This window comes from Lepisosteus oculatus, chromosome 7 (genome assembly GCF_040954835.1).
Source record: "Lepisosteus oculatus isolate fLepOcu1 chromosome 7, fLepOcu1.hap2, whole genome shotgun sequence".
Taxonomy (NCBI): Eukaryota; Metazoa; Chordata; class Actinopteri; order Semionotiformes; family Lepisosteidae; genus Lepisosteus; species Lepisosteus oculatus.
The window spans coordinates 52355482-52372988 of record NC_090702.1 but is presented as its reverse complement, the minus strand read 5'-3'; the positions used below and the strand labels follow the sequence as shown (position 1 = coordinate 52372988).

Here is a 17507-nt window from a genome sequence, read left to right as displayed (position 1 = left end):
TTAGTTTTTGTACATCTTAAATTCAAATTTATGACTTGGTAATGACTGGCCTTAATTCTATCCAGCCACATGATTGAAGCCGATACCCTTCTTTTAAGAAAAAAGATCCTTGGATCCAACTAGCTACTTATTACCAAATGGTTTCTTGTTTGTAACCGTTACATTCTTAATGTGGGTAACTTGACTTGCAGTTAGAAATGGAAGGCAGGAAGATTGCAGTTGCAGTGTGTCATTTGTCATGTCTGGACTGGTTCAAGATTGTTTTTGTGATTTGGATATTCCAGGCTTTCCTGATGGGCTTTCCATTTGAGTTCCCTGACAGATCTTGGATCATGTCCTCATCTCAACATGTCGCCTTACCTGGGCATATGTTTTCACAACTGAAGGAAATCTCCAAAATTCAGCTTTAAAGCCTTACCTAGTAGCTGAAAACTTGAGTTTCTTTTGTGGGGGGGGGCAGCTGTGCACAGTTCTTTGTCAGTTTCCTGTCTCACTTGGCATGAGAGGTGTCATCAGAGGTGTGTTCTGCATCGTTCTGTTGTTGCGTTGTGTTGTGCCACCCTAGAGGAGTATCCCTGGCAGGTTGGACCTGGTTCCCAGTGCTCCACAGCTGAGGATGTGATCTGGGCTCAGTCCCAAGCCCCCCGACCGAACTGCACCACCTGGAGTAGCTTAACGAGCCGCTGCCTACAGCGAGCATCTGTAAGAGGTTTGGCGGCAGCTCACGGGTGAGTTTAAGCAGCTTGCAGCAAGAGCTTCCTCCATTGTCGTGCAGAAGATGTTAGAGGGGAAGTGTCTGGAACAGAAAGGGAATTCATCTGGCGGATTGCATGGCTGCTTTGGTGTGCCGCACCTTGAATACCTTCCTCCCAAGATCTTCGTGTTTGTTGCAAATGGGGGAACTCTCCCCTTTCACCCCCGGGTGCTGTTGAGAAATGATTTGTTTTAACTCTGGGTTGTGTGTGTGTTGCAGTTTCGAGGGAGGTAATATTTTTTTGGGCCATGTTCATTGATTTGCTAGGACAAAAATGCAGGGCCTACTCGTTCCTGTTGACCTTCAAAATCAAAGTCATTGACACTGTAATGAAACAGGAGAGGTTGCAAAGGAGCTGGGCCCATGTGGCGTGTGAAGCTTGTTTGATCTTTGCACGAATGGTTCGAATACGTCCATTCAGATATGTTTTTTGTAAGAATTTAGGAAGTTGGCAATGACTGGGAAGCTTTATCCAGACTCCCTCAACCCTTTTGGTAAACAAGTGCCTCGTGTTCTCGGTTTTCCATACACTTTGTGTGTGTACTGTGGGGAAAAATGGAATATTGGAGATGGCAGGGCAATACATTTTCTGTTATTTGGGTGACATTTTCAGGAAATCGGGAAAACCCCTTAAAATATCCCTGGGCTGCACCGATGTATCCAGCTGCATGTTTATTAGTCATTATTAATTGTCAAACAAAACATCTTTCTGCCACTGTCACAAGACTGCAATGAAGCTCGCATTCAAGTAAAATATAAACTGCAAAGTTTTTAATGATAAATTGATTGTTATTTAAAATTATTGATTTGCTGCGTTTTTAATTGGAAAATCCTTCATCTGCTTTACATGAGAGATTTTATGTGCGTTTCAGTTTCTCTGTCTCTGTGGGGGGGGCAGTGAAGAGAAATGAAAACCTTAAACCCTAGTTGGGCTTGAAGTAAATGATACGGCAGAACTCTTTCCTTGGAATTAGCCTTTTCAGAAAATTGTCTCTTAATTCCCAGCATTGTGCAATTCAGCTGAAGCCTCATCTATATTTGAGGATTCTCATTAAGGGAAGAAGCCTCTAATCAGAAAAGATAGAAGCTGCCAGCAGAGTGAGTGAAATTTCAGCTGCTGCAAAGTGGATGCAGACTTTCAAGGAAACTGATCTTGCCGAAGGCACCTTTGAAGAAGGGGGGGGGGAGTCATGTACTGTTCATCTTTCTCTGCGAAGAAAGGAATCTGACACCCTCAGGTCATAATACAGTGCAGAGGTGAGAATCTCGGACCTGGTTAGGTTGAAGAATACTATTAAAAATGCAGATAACATCACTGCTGTGACATCAGGGCTCAACCAATGGCCTTAATGCCAAAGAACAATTTTAATTGCGTTTCAAAATGGCAGGGAAGCGAGGGCAACACGAACATTCAGTTGAAAAATTTGGTAAGTAGAAAAACGGTTTAGATTTCAGTTTTTAAAATCTTTTGAACAGTTGATCGCTATTTTAAAAAAAATCTGTTCCCAGGTCTCTCGGAGATTGATCATTACATGCACACTGAGACTGTTCAAGGTGATTGTGGCGCGCTGGTAATTTGTGTTTGTTGTCCACTTCAGTGGGTGGACTCGTACAGTAAGGGCAGCATGACCAGCGACATGTCGACTCATGATTCACAGATCTGCTCACAGAGACTATGACAGGCATGAGTCAGTGTTCTATAGCACACAAGGCAATTGTTTTCTAGTTCTTTTTGCAGGCTTTGCTGAAGTGTATAAATTTCACAAACATAGACCCAGCTAGGGTAAAGACCCTATTAAAAGTAATAGACCAAGACTGATTGTCAATCACTGACAGAACGTGAGTAGGAAATACAGAGGTAGATCTGCATCTTCTTAAGTACGACATCTCCCAGAACAGTAAAGAGTACAGCTGACCTTCAGGCAGCAGCTCCCCACTGTGCTTTCTTGTTACCTTAAATCACGTTAGGAGCAGCCTGGGCTTGGAAGCTGCATTCATAAAGCATATTTGATGCTAGAGTTGCTTCTGCAAAGTCCTTATCTGCTTTATGGCCAGTCAGAAAATGTATTCATCTGGGCTTCAAAGAGGAGCAGAAGGAGATTGTCAGTGGGTCGCAACATTAAGAGTGCAGAGTCAAGGTGTCTCCTAAAAGACAGACCTGAATAGTGGATTACAGTACAATGGTGCAATCAGAAGGGAACATTCAATGAAAGCCCCTTAAGAATTGGGGATTGAAGTTTGTTTTGGAGTTTTCTATGTGTAGGTTTTGCATTAACTTCCCGTGTTTGTCTGGGTTTTCCAGGTTTCCTTCCACAGTCCAAGGATATGCTGGACTGGTTAATTGGTACAATTTGTGCCTTGTGTGTATGTGTGCCCTGTGAGGGCCATGGGTGGATCCCTCGGTCAGAAAAAAAAGCCTACAGGACTAATCACTTTATTGGCCATATACAATTTCTTGTATTAGGAATTTGTCTTTTCGCATACCCCAACTTGCGATCCATGAGACACACAGATAAGGAGAGAAGCTTGGGGTCAGAGCGCAGGGTCAGCCATTTATACAGCACCCCAGAGCAGCTGGGGTTAAAGGGTCTTGCTCAGGGGCCCAACGGAGTAGGATTCCTCTGCTGGCTGCGTAATATGAACTGGCAACCTTCCAGCTCGGCGCAGATCCTGAGCCACAGTGCCATCACTCTGCCCAGTGCCAGTGATACAGTGCCATCAGGCTTGGGTACCTTTGCTGGAGGTGATTTGGATTCTCATTGGTTTGTCAGGTTAGGTTTGGTGGCATAGATCCTATACCATTGCTTGCTGGGATAGGCTCCCGCTCCCCTGAAGCCTTGAACTGGTTAGAAAATGGCTGGATAATAGGAAAAAGTAGAGGCTAAATCAAGCTTAATCTGGAGAAATTCCACAGCTGGGACCAGTGTCTCCCTGTCAGTGTGAAATTAGCCCGTTGTTCTTTTCCACCACTCATGCTGGTTCAGCTCTCCACTTGAACCTCTGTAGCGTCTGTTTGCTTGCAGTACCTACGCCTGACCACTGGGTAGCACCTTTTCCATAGACTTTTACTTCAGACTCCAGTGGAATTTGTAAGTAAACACCAAAGGCCCAAAGTAGGCAGAAAGTAATGGTGGAATTAACTTCTAGGGTTTGTTCCTTTGAAACTCTCTCCTCTGATGCTCAAGTGCAAGGTCTTTGACCTGTATGTAAAAATACCTGTGATGACCTTTATGCATTCATTCATTGTCTGCAAAATGAAGTATTTCAGCAGATGGAGCGGCTGACAGTTACCTTTATTTTCTATGTACCTTTTGTGACCGTGTCATCAGCGTTTAAACTCAAGAGCATTAGACTATATAAAGGGCACAAACGAGGAGGCCATTTAAATATTCAGAAACCTCCAGAATCCAGACGTTTCTTGAAGGATGCCGGGGTATCAGTTTTATTTTTACCTGTGATTTAAAGTGGGTTTTTTTTTCAGGAAGGTATTTTTTTATACAAGGTATCCCTGTGTCATTAGAATAAGAAACCTTCCTTGCATTTACAATGTATAATATTGTTCATCCTAAGGGATGCTAAGGGACTTTACATCTGGGAGGGACCCTCTTCATCTGCTGCTGAAGAGCACCAATCTTACATTGGTAAATAAAAGGCTTACTAATTAAGAATCGATGGGAAAAAAAATCAAATACCTTACACCAACCAGTCTATTTAATTTCCAACTAAACAAATTGGCAGTCAGTTTGGCTATTTCTTAAAAGTTCATAAAGCTTGCCGCACTGAGGATTCATGAAAATTCATGTGCCACAACTTTTATTTAGTCAGAGCATTGAGGATTTTATCACTCCATGACAACATTGTTTTTCAGACACAAAGAGGAACTGCCTTCTTATTGAAGTGAAACTTGGCTCTTTTAGAAATTACTTCATACCGGATATTCAACAGTCATGATGAATCACAAACAGTTCGCAAAGTCCACAAGGACCTATTACACGTGTTCCATTCCCACTTATTTATACTGTATATCAGCACTTACATGTTCGTATACTACTTAATAGCAAGTAAATGCTGCTGAAGCCAATGACTACTTTCTCAGAGGGCTGAATACTGTATTTCAGACTCATTTTGAACAAGTATAATTACTGTCGGACAACAGTGCATGTAAAGGAATTCTAACTGTATTCACAGCAGTGGTCCAATCTTTCCTGATGCTTAAATCTCAGAAGCTAAGCAAGACTGGGATGAAAGAGCTTTACCAAATCAATCAATATTCTTCTCATACAGCCCCCTTCAATGCAGAGCATTCTCAAAAGACTTTCCGCCTCTTAGGAAGTGTCATTTCCTGCTGCAAAAGGTGTGAGTGGGCCTCTAGGGTTCTTCCCCTTTGCACCAGTTTCCAGACTAATCCCCTGTATGATGACGGAGAGACACCATGAGCAGGAGGTGCCATCATTTGAATGAGGCAATATACCAAGGTTCTGAGGTCATTAAAGATCCCAGGACATTGATGGTGACAAAGGTCTAAACCACTGGGTTCCAGGGTAATGTAATACCCACTCCAGGCTTGTTCAGTTTGGACTCCTAAATTTCTCACTTCTTTGCTTGAAGTTCATCTTAAGGATGAAGTGGGTCCCTTCCTTTATGCTATAGGCTTTGGTGTCTCATTTGGAGTGAAAAGTGCTGTATAAATACTAGAAGTTTATTAGAGGAAAACATGATCAAATTCATTTGGAACATGGAACACAAGAAGAACCTATGCTTTATTCCAGGAGTGTCATTTTTGGGAATGCTAGTTAATGAATATTATTTGATCATTATCCATGCTGTTGACTATTTTTTCTTAATAAAGAAAAATAAACTCTTGTGACAGACTAGTTCTTCGTGCATTTCTAAAATTAGGAGGTCTGGCTCACAAAATGAATGAATTTGAACGAGTATCACCGATTCTAATTATATTAAGATCTGACTAAGAATTTGTCAGCAATCGTATCATGCTGTTCTTCTAAAACATCCTAATTTAAAACAATCTGCAGCAATGTCAAGACTCCCCCAATCTGGACTTTCTAGGTCCATGCAGAAGTGTATTTTAAAAATAATTAAAACACTTAATGGTAATGGGGATCTCCTCCACCACCACCAGTGTGCAGCCCTACCCGGATGATGCAACAGCAGCCAGAGTGCTCCAGTACACTCCCCACACACCAGCTCTCAGGGGGGAGGAGAGCAAAGTGATGAGGCCAGTTCAGAGATGGGGATTATTAGGAGGCCATGATTGATGAGGGCCAATGGGAAATTTGTTCAGGACCCCAGGGTAACACCCCTATTCTTTTTGAGAAACACCCTGAGATTTTAAATGATCACAGAGTCAGGGCTTCAGTTTTACGTCTGATCTGAAGGGCAGTGCCTTTTTACACCAGGATTTGTTTGACTGTCAAAAGTAGGACTAGAGCATATATTCACACCTCTACTCATACACCAGAAATGCGTGTTTGTATTTTAAAACCTTTCAGCATTGCCTAGTTACACAACTGCGTTTGAAAAGAATGCATATAGACTTTTTAGTACAACACACAGACTGACAGTTCAGGTTTTGTACCGTCAATGAAATACACGCCATAATATTCACACGATATACATGCATGTAAGGTGTACATATGAAATCATCAGCATACTGATCATTAAGACAGTATTGGACTTTTCCCTCTTGTTTTTTTATTTGCAGATTAAAAAAACAAAAACAAACAAACATGAAACAGTTACAAACTAACTGCTGAAAGTTTAATTTTAAATAATTCTATACATGGCATTTAAAAAAAAAAAAACACAAAACAACCACTGGATTGGTTGCCCCAATCACGCGGAATCGCCTCCATGTGCTCTCTTGTCCAGGAGAGGGGCCGGAAGGTGCCCCTCATTGGGCACACCCCACAGCACCCACACAATCACTGCCGTACAATATTCGTGCCGAGAGCGTATACAAGGACATTATAAAGGTATCGCCGTTATTCAACAATACTCATTCTAGTGAAACAAAACACAAAACGGGTTTTTGAACATTTAAAACAAGTCGAAAGCAAGACTATGAAGCAGACTTGCAGTTTTCAAGCGAACATCAGAAGTTGGTATCCGATTCTCCCAATAATCATGCCTACCACTGTGCTCTCCAGATCCACATTTCTGAACACCACCCACCACCTCAAAGAAAGAGAATCATTCATGGAAATGCTGTCAAAGGACACAAATGTCAAAATAATTCACCGACAGCAATACAAAATGAACTTGGACTAGAGTCCTTTCGGTTTATGGGCAGAATTCCTTATTTTCAGTTCTGTGCATTTTATACTGACTGAGCACCACACTTGGAGAAACACTTTGCCTTTCACATACACACAAACACACACTCGCAGACCAAATATGCAGCTCGTACAAAAAAACACAAACATCCGGACATGGTGAAGGCCAAGGGTGGGGAAACACCAGCCGACGCCACGTCCCCACCAGCTCCTCTGTTGTGGCACATCACTCAAAGTAACACTAGCCAGAAGAAAATATTTATTTACAGCAGCACTTCCTATGCAAAATACCCCATTAATAGAAAACAAATAATAGAAAAAAAATGAAAGGACAAAGGGAAAAAAAATCTAATCATTACATTTGTATCACGGTAAAAACCACACCGAGCCTTTAAAAAAAACAGAATTTTTAAATTCTGTTTTTAAAAATATTTACAAACCTTTGCAATGAGCATCGGCCACTGCATAATGGTGTGCGATTGGGGGATGCACTAGAAACTGAGATTTGTGGTAACTTGTTCCATTTATAAAAACTCTTGAGTGCATTTGAAAGGTAGATGAGGGCCTGTATTCAAGTGCTTCAGGATGCACTGCCTGGCCCCTGCCTCTCTCATCCAGGAGACGGGGAGCACCAGCCACAACCTGCCTCTGGGACTCTGCCGAGCTTTGGGGCACAGCAGTCCAGGGGGATACAGCTTGATCGGTATGGGGGGGGTCAAATAATTTCAATTCGATTGTCACAGTTATTCTCTTGTTCACGTGAGGAAATAAGTATTTGCAGAGCTCTACTGCCCTCTGGCTCTTCTGGTTACTGTTGAGAAAGCAAGAGGCAAAAACTCCAGGTCGTGTTTCCACTCACTACAGTGGCTCCCAAACAGGGAGTTTTCTGCATCACGGTTTTCTTATTTTTTGTAATAGAATCATGTGTAATGTTTTTTTTATTTCCTTTTTTTTTGGTGTTTGCATTCTATTAAAATGTACAGGAGCGCTGGGTGTCCATAAAAAAATTCCCTCAGTGGACAAGAAATTCTTATCTTATTTTGGTTTTGGAAAATACTACAGGGCTTGTTTTTAGCGGTACGAGATATGGAGAAACGCACAAAGCCGTCGAACATGGGACTAATTTCTCTTATTTGGTCAACCGCAGTGACCTCTGTTCACCGTTTCCACAAAAGTCTGTTTTTCTGCCTACACACTCTGCAATCGGGCACAATCTAAAATGTGGTTTCACTGTACCTTTTTGTGCCCAAGACATGTTAAACTAGTTTGCAATCGCCTATCATGCTGAGGTAATCTGTCAACATGAAGAGTGACATTTTGAAAGTTCTTAGAAAAAAGGAGGAGAATCTGGCCATTTGATATCCAGCATTTACCGACCTGCTGCTTTTGGAGCTTCAATAAGGAGAATTTTAACGTATAAGATCACCTTACATTTATCCTTATCAGTGTTTAAAACAGAACTCCACTTAAAACATTGTCAAAGACACAAGAGTCTATTCTGAACCCCATTTTCTTAAATAATGCAACACTTACCATCATCCTCACTACGCGCCTACCTTACAAATTCACAAATACAGCTTTTATATACTCCAGGGTGTTCATACATGGCCTTGGCCTCTCTTCGGAGAAAAGTCTGCAGTACCCAGAAATCTCTCTCAAATCCATTATAGGAAAAGGGGGAGCATATATAATGGAGTTTTTACAGAGCATTAAGGTTCACTGGTTTGCAAATTTATACATTCTTTTTAGAAGACCACACAACACAATCCGATCTTATATTCTTTCTTAAAAGTACATTTAATTCTATTTATCCGAGGCACCACTAGCAGTGCCATTTGGCCATTCACATCATGAACACCCCCTGCTTTTTGGAAATCACAGTCTAATTTCTCCAGAATGCGAGATCACTGTGCAGGTCTTGGGAAGGCAGTACCGTAAAGTATGTTTGGGGGGGGGAATGGAAAACAAATCCCTCAAAAGCACAGATTAAAAAGGCCATTTAAGGCATCCTTAACAGAAGATCAATAACAAAATTCCAGCTATGGCTTTGGTTTGTTGAAGTTGTGTAGTAAAAATTACATATTCATATGTATATAAAAATTAGTGTCAACACTGCAAGAGCTCATGCAAATGTGTTTGTTCGTTGTGATTTTCTTTTTTTTTTTACAGATACATTTTACATGAGAATCCCAGCTCGGCCACGTCCTTCTATCTCCGCGAGGAGGAAAGCCCAGGAGTCTGTGGGGAATTCACGTACAGGGTCGAGTTGTCAGGAAGAGAGGGAAGCATGGAGTTGGCATTTTTTGGGGAGCAGCTGCGTTTCAGTTTTTCCAGGTACTCGGCGTGGACCGGTTTGTGACACTGCAGGATTCGAATCGCCTCCTCGATTTTGAACCACTCCCGCTTCCGACCTGCAAGGCAGAAGACGGCTCGTGAGAAAAGAGTGACAGCGCACCTCGGAATAGAGCAGGCCGGACCGCCACTGGGAACACTGAGCATATGGGATTCACAGGCCATGTTCCTAGGCCACATTTGGCTGAGTAGGCTGGCAGCTGGTCTTGGCAATACAACCCACCAGACAACAGACCTTAACTAGCAACATCAACCGCAATTGGCAGAATGTGAACCGAAGGCATCTCTGGCTCAGTACCAGGAAAGACTCATCATGACGATCGGCAGCCTTGGGCTTTCACAAAAACAGAATCCTTGTTTTGTTTTGACGGCAGGCGTTTAAAAAATTGGAAAGCAACTACGTTTTCCGTAACCTTCTGCACAGAATAACCCATCGCTGCGTGTTTTCTCGTTCCTGTATGATCATTCTCTCAGTGACGTAATTTTTGAAGGATAAAAAAAAACATGAATCTTACTGCTGTTAGATGTGCCCTAGATGCCTTCAGAGCGCAGACATATTTTTATATTTGTCCTGAAGCTGTGTAACCAGTGATGGCCACAAGGTGAAGATAGTGCTGTGAGGTACTGTACAGCCTGTTAGGGAAGGGCAGTTTTGTCAGGTTGAAAAGCACTGTTAATGTCGTAAAGATATTTTATTGTGTAAGAGAGAACTTACGCAGATTACACTGTGACAATCCGGTCACACAGCTGCTTTCTTTATATTGCCATTAATTTTTATGATGTGGCTTTCAGTTTAATCTTATTCATCTTTTGTATTTTGTGCTGCTGTTTTTTTTTTGTGGATGAGCTGGAATTTCTTTATATTTAGATTATTCATGCATTACAACATGGATCTTTACATGACAAGAGGCTGTCCATATTTTATTTTTGAAAGACTTGAAACTGGACTATTAGCGTGTAGGAATTCTAATAGTTACATAGCCATCATGTTAACTAATCAGATGAAAGCTGCAGTCTCAAAAGATTAAATACAAAATATTTTCTTTCTGCAAACAGTGCAACATTAAACCAGGCTATTCAGGAGCCTGAAGAAATCCAGCTACTTTCTGTCATATATACACAGTGCATTAAAGTCTATGGTATTCCTAAAAATCTGTGAAGACCTCTCAGTTGCAAGTCTGTGTAAAGGGGTTTAGTTAGGGGTGAAAGGTCAAGCACTCAGCCAGTAGGATCAAGCCTCTCTTTGATACAGAAAGCGTGCTGCTGGGTAGTCAGTTGCCCCAGGACTGCTGACGCCAACATGTAGAATCACTGGCCCTTTTTTGGGAGCATCTACAAATAGTGCTAGTTTTGAATTACAATTCACTTGTTTGTGAACAGCTCAAAAGGAACTAAAAAGTCAATTAATTAGATGCAAGAACACACTAAAAGCTAAAATGAAAAATTAACAAATTACATGAATAACACAATACATACTTAATGTTATTTCTTAATTTTAATAAGAAGAATTGGTACATTTCAAATTCACTTGATGTTTCAAAAATACTAGCACAGCGTTAAGAATTACTAAGCAAGTGATGCAATGCATGCTGTAATACAGCCCATGTTTTGAAAGCAGTTGACTTTTCAGCATTTGATCACGCAGGTGAAAAGTAAATGTTTTGCCACATGTAATGAGCAGATATGAAAAGCGCTACTATGATCCCATGTCATTTGGCAGCTTCACAAGCTTGAATGATGTCAGTTATTTGTGACACCTTGTCCATGGAATGATGCGGCAAGGACTGGACATCAAGTCCACTTAAATACAGAAGTGAATCCAATCTCTTGCTTAATACAGCTTTCTGGGTATGCCTTCAGCAAAATCTCCTGGGACACTGTAACATGACACCTGGAGTGGCAACTATCTCGTTAGGAAGCTGCGAAGAAAAACATAGCTCAAATTGTGCTTTAAATTTTAAAAAAATAATAAAGAAAAGAAAATGTATAAGCCTTCAAGATGAACTACTAAATCTGTTTCTGCTTGTTTTCTTTGAATGGGTCCGATCTTCATTTCTTTAACAGAAAGGACAATTCACAACAAAGCAAAAAAGCATCATGAAAACTTAATTTTCAAATGTACCTTAACCCTGAGCTGGCATGTAATTTACCTTTTATCTCCATGGTAGTCCCCATTTTACAACTGCTGGACTATGACCTCTGTGATGCCAAACCATGTCTTTGTGCTTGCTGCTTTTAAACCCGGTGATTTCAGGTGAATCCGCACTGAAAAATGACCGTTTCATTTACAGAAAAACAGGAAAGTGGAATCTTGACCCACCTTTCTACAGAATGAGCGGTCTTCAGACTAGACAAAGTCAGAAAACCAGAGGCTGCTGTCTCAGAGCCCACAATATTTAAAAACATTAGCAATCTTATCTTGAACATCATGGAAAAATACAGGAATACCACCCCCTCAGAGCACTTGACTGAATTAGCCCTGTGTAAATCATTTAAGAAAGCAACATGGCAAGCTATTGTGTAGTCCTGCCTGGATGAACACATGGGATCTTTCCTCCACAAGTGTATGAAGGACACAGGCGCTGCACTATCTCTGTCACACTCAGCTTCACTGGCTGGGGCTTAGGTGCACTTAAGCTGTGTGCTGACTTTGTGGTTCTGTTAAAAACGATCCATCTTTCCTCTGTGACTTCCCCCCCCCACCCCATTTTCATCATGCATGCATTTGCTGAATCTGATCGCCTGCGGCACGGCACCAGCTCAGCCAGTTTGACGTCGCACTGGCCAGCAAAAGCGATTTCTTTTCGGCAGGCACGCCGTAAGAAATGTGAAAAACAACTACAATGAAATAGGATCGCCCAGACACAACACACGCAGCAGAGTACCTGTTTCAAGGTTCCTGCTTGATCGAGGGGTTTAAAAACATCCTACATTGTAAAAAGCATAGCTGTTGTCTTGGCATTTCCTGAAAATGAGTATAGGGTTGCCAAACCCCAAGTCATGGCCTACCTGGAGATGAATAGTTATAAGGAAACTAGTTTGTTTTAACACTCATTAACAGTACACAGGGTTTGAAAATTGAGTATTGTCAACTTGGGGCAGATAGTTACTGTATGCAAAATTATTCTGATCTGTAATCAAAACTGCCTAAGCAAATCCTAAAGGTACCATTACAGTACCTAGGAACTGTAATGGCCATCTATAGAGTCTTAAAACACAATAGCAGTTTTTTTCCCCACAGCCTCAGAGAGAATCTTGCCCCCCCCAGGTAAATTCCAGCTGTTACAGATGTGAAGCTCCCATATCCTTTGCACTGCATTGTTTTAGCTGATGTGCTCATATCTCCACATCCTTTTTTTATGAGGATTTTTATGGGCATTATAAAGACAAGTCTGAAGTTTAACGCTCCTACAATAAATTCCTTTTCAGTGAGGCGCACTTCACCTTAAACCTTATCCAAGGGCCTTAATATAACTGCAAGCATGAGGTTTTTGCTTTCTTTAACCATTGAAACCCCTAAATTAATAACACAATCTTCACCTTACCAGTTTACCAAGTTCTGGAACCCTATAATGGTCTTTTTAAATTTCCACTCATCTGTTCCTGACCAAAACATCTGAAAACAGTATTCTGTTTTTGGTATTACTTGATGGTAAATGCCAAACAGCATTAAAAGCTCTATTAATGTTAAAATGTGGGCTAAACGGAGAAACTCCTTTTCTGCTACTAAAACCTACAGCTATACCCTTTGCACAGATGTTCATGAAATGTTCTTTTTAGGGCTTTGACATTCTAAAGACATGAGAATCTGCTTAGCTAAACTGAACCAGCTGGTTCCCCCACTGGTGTGCTAGATTTTAACCAGAAACAGTTTTCAGTTTCCCAGATTAAGGTAATCCTAATAATTAATATGAGCATGACTGATATGACAATCCAACCATCCATTTCCTAACTGCTTCTTCCAATTCAGGGTCACAGGGGAGCTGGAGTCTATCCTGTCCATCTCAGGGCAGACACACACACACACTCGCACCAGGGCCAATCTTTCCAAAAACTAGTTTATCTACCAGTATGTTTTTGGACTGGGGAGGGAAGCAGAGCACCATGTGAACAGGCAGGGAAATACAATTAATTAAAAGATAGCACCCCAGGTCCAGAATTGAACCCGGGGCCCCGGTTCTGTGAGGCAGCATTGCTAACCACTTCGCCACCGTGCCATGCTGATGACAACCAATAATCTAAATCACGTAGGTGGTGTACACAATGATGGGACTGATATCATTAAAAGTGTATTTAAACCCAGAGAAAAATGATCCCAAAAGCAAAACTAGACCTTACAATGTAAATAAAGTAAAATGTGTTCCTTATTCAAACTAATAGTAAAAAAAACAATAAAACTGAGTGTTACATAACAGAGAAGGCTATTTGACCCATGTTGATGATTACCAACACTTAAATTCCCTTTTACTTTTATACCCAAGCGTGTCTCCACATTGTGGCACACAAGTCATTATGAACAGAGAACATGCAAATGATCTTTCCTGCAAATGTCCCAGTTGCCATAGAGGAGATGCTGACAAACATAATGACTGTAAGACCAGATCAGCCAGATATAAAGGCACCTAGTGGAGGCTCTTGAAGAGACAGAATTTTACTGCTTCCCCATTTACAATTGGTCTCAAAATCCTATCGACCCATTAGAAAATAATATTAACTGCATTCTGAAGCAGATTGTCTGGGGAAATAACTGCAGCCTTCCAGAGATTTTGTTTTTATATACTTGGCAGAGATGTATTCAAAGCCGTTGTATACAGTTTCAAAGGGATATGTTGATTCAGTATTCGGCTGGTGCACGCCTCTCTCTGCATTTTAAAGTGTGGCTTTTTTTGGGGGGGGCAACATCTAGCCATCTTCATTGTTTACATGTGAAAGATTCATGGGCTTCCTCGGAGGTCAGCAAGACTATATATTTTGAGCTAAAGACGGGGCAGAACAAAGATGTCATTTGCATAAAAAGCTTCTTTCACACTTACGATATCCTGCTCTTTATGCCTCTTTAAATGGCATTTCACATTCAAACACGTCTTGATTCTTAAACGCTATTAATCTTAAGAACGTGCACTGTCACGGAGAAATCAAGCTGAAGCTTTGAAAAGACACAAGGACTCTGGTTGTGGTGCGAGGTGTGTGTGGGGGAATTCCACGTGTTTTATAAGTCACTTCCAAAATCCTTGAAGGACTCCCAGCTGAGCAGAAGGGAGCTTTAATTAAAGCAGCTGAGCAACACTGGGTTTGAAACACAACGGGTCACAACGAGGTTGCAATGGGAGGCGTATTTCTGGAGGGTCAGCTTAGTGCGTTGATGCACCGTGAGATTGAAAATCACAACTCCGTAAAGGTCAGAAGTTCGTACTCCAAGTGAGTAATGGGCACTAGTCCAACACCTGAAGATCACTGAGTTGAGGACACACAAAGGAAGCCTTAGGAAAAGGTGAAGCAGAGCCTGTTACTATTATAATATAAAAGTAATATAAGAGTGGCTGGGGCAGCCGTGAGGAGCAGTGGGTAGGGCTCTGTGCTTATAACTGGCAGGCTGTGCACACAAATCACAAATCAGGTGAGGCACTGCTGTTGTACTCTTGAGCGAGATGCTGGAACAATTCATATGAAGTGCAATGCTCAGCTGTTGGAATGGGTGCAAATGTAAGACACTATGGATTAAAGCATCAATCTAATAAATGAGTAGTATTTTAGGTAAATGCAATAACTTACCAATATTGACTGAATCCTCCCAATCTTCTAATGTCTCCGTCACTGTGAGAACATATACATATGTTCTATGCTTCCTGTCTTGATTCTGCTTGAAATACAAGATGTAAATATATATTTACTGGACTTGAAACCCACAAACAGTGTTAAACTAGTATGGCTGTAAGATGCATCCACTAAGATGTGGAAGGGAAAAGACTAGATATTCACCTCAAACACTCCCAGGAGTCTTCCCAACTTGCCTTTCACACCGGCCTGCAGAACACAAAAAGACATACAGAACAGTCAGTTTCAGTTCAGTCAGTTTGCTCTGAAATCCACTGTCCAAAGCTTGATCATGTGGTCACCAGAACAGAAGTCAACGGTAGATGTGTATCACATTGTAAGGAAGTGGGGGCGAGAAATCTCCCCGTTTATAACATTCTCTTAAACTTTAACCCCATTCCTCTTCCACATACACAAAAAGAGTCCGATTTAAAAATACCGCTGATCCACACGAAATAGGAAATAGTCTGCAAAGAAGTGGCTGATCAAAGACTTCAAAAATGTCCCAATGGCACCTGGCACTCACTAGACACATCAGGGTTTAGTCAGTCAATAACTGGTGGCCCCTTACTGAGGCCATTCTGTAAGGTATGTATGTAATGTAGACTCATTTTGAACCAACCTTCTCCACTCCTCTACCACCAGAGAATCATTGTGTCCAGCTCCTTCACGGCATGATAGCAGCTCGGTTTTTGGCAACCCTTTCACTATAACATTTTCTGTGTGTTCAGTATGAATAAACGAACCAAGAGCCAAAATACTGAGACATAAAACCAAGTATCCATGGAAACTGGTCCAAAAGAGGACTTTGATGGCACTATATTCTTTCAAGCTTTAATGCTGGATAAAAAAAATAAAATCTCAGTCATTTTTGCCAAGAGCTTGACTTAGACTTTTCTCATTATGAAATGTGGCAGGGTGGACAAGAATATAACAGTAAAATGAAATGGAGCTCAAAGATTAGGATCAGTAAAACTGTGTGGACCTTATAAGATTCCTTCTGTGGTACTATTATAAGGTTAATGAAGAAACAGTATTCTGGAAGCTTGTTTTTCACACAGTAGATGACTAGTATTTTAGCTCCTATCCCAGACATCAACAACAAATATTATATAGAATTAGTAAAGGCTTTTGAAGTGCAAGTTCCAGGACTCCTTCCATCTTGTTTTACTACTGAGCATTTTGGAAAATGCCGCTAAAGTTGCCTAAAGCTAACATTCCCCCAAAACTCATCACAAGAGCAGAAAAATGAATAGAAAGAACCTCAATTCTGCATGTCTAGAGGTCTAGCTTCATGAGTTGGAAACTCCGTCATTGTGCAGTAAATTTCTCTCTGACTGGCCCATGTATGACTCCACAGACAGAACACATATTCAAGGGGAACTGCAGTCCCAATTTCCCAGACTGGTTACTAAAGGTTGGTAACAAAATAAACCCACTGACACTATAGAAAAATTTGACAAATTCCAAATTAAGCAAAAAATCGTGAACGTTGCAAAAGTACTGGATAGTCGCCGTGTTGCAGAAAACCCCTGGTCTTGCCAAGTGAAAGATCCCACGAATTGGGAAGTGATGCGGCCCTTCCTGCTCTCTAGTCACTGCAATAACTAATGCAATGAGATATAGGAGCACACAGAGTTAACAAGTTCCATTTATCAGCAAAACTGTCTTGAAGTTGAAGGCAATATTTCTATTGAATTAAAGAGATGTATTCATAAGCCTGCTTGTTAACAATGCAAAAGGGCTGCTTCAAGTCACAGGAAGTTTTGTGCCTCATTCTGAATTGCAGAACATGGCACTGTGCATACTTGGAAATTTCATCTATTTTGTGATGCAAATTGGAGATTTAACATGTTACACTGCACATTTCATTGTGGTTTGAAATGCACTCATCAATTGCTGATTCTTTCTAACCCTATAAAAATAGCACAGCAGTTCCACTTTAAAATGTAAAGAATGAGAATACAAATTACCTCCTACCTCCCTCAAGCTGTTAAAGCTATTAAATATTTTAGTTTCTGTAAGTTATTGAGCCTCCATGATGCTATTTCCATCAACGGAGTCTCTCCAAGTATTTTAGGAAAGGAAACAAAAGTGTTTACATTACTCTGCCAGTCTTTAGAGTGGGAAGTTATGTTTACACAGAGGGATTACATGGTTTTATATTTCATATAATTAGGTAAGGCTATGTTTTTATTTCAGAAGAAAAACACCCACTCTTACTTTACATTTCTGTGGGTTTGGAAGAGAAGCTCCTGTTGTTCATCAGTTTACACAACTATTTTCATTGCAGC

At 41.0% G+C, this 17507-nt stretch overlaps 1 protein-coding gene across 2 annotated transcripts in view; it reads right to left on the bottom strand.

Annotated features, from left to right (window-relative positions):
* Positions 1-6227: 6227 nt before the first annotated feature.
* Positions 6228-17507, bottom strand: part of nudt4a (nudix (nucleoside diphosphate linked moiety X)-type motif 4a) — a 45436-nt gene continuing 34156 nt past the window's right edge. The window contains exons 3-5 of one of the 2 annotated variants that reach the window (XM_015352138.2): positions 15379-15423; positions 15172-15259; positions 6228-9458 (exon numbers count right to left, since the gene is read on the bottom strand). In XM_015352138.2, the coding sequence (XP_015207624.1) occupies positions 9256-9458; positions 15172-15259; positions 15379-15423 (336 nt within the window). In that variant the 3' untranslated portion in view covers positions 6228-9255. The remainder of the gene's footprint in view (positions 9459-15171; positions 15260-15378; positions 15424-17507) is intronic. The other variant, XM_006633175.3, reaches the window with a different exon arrangement.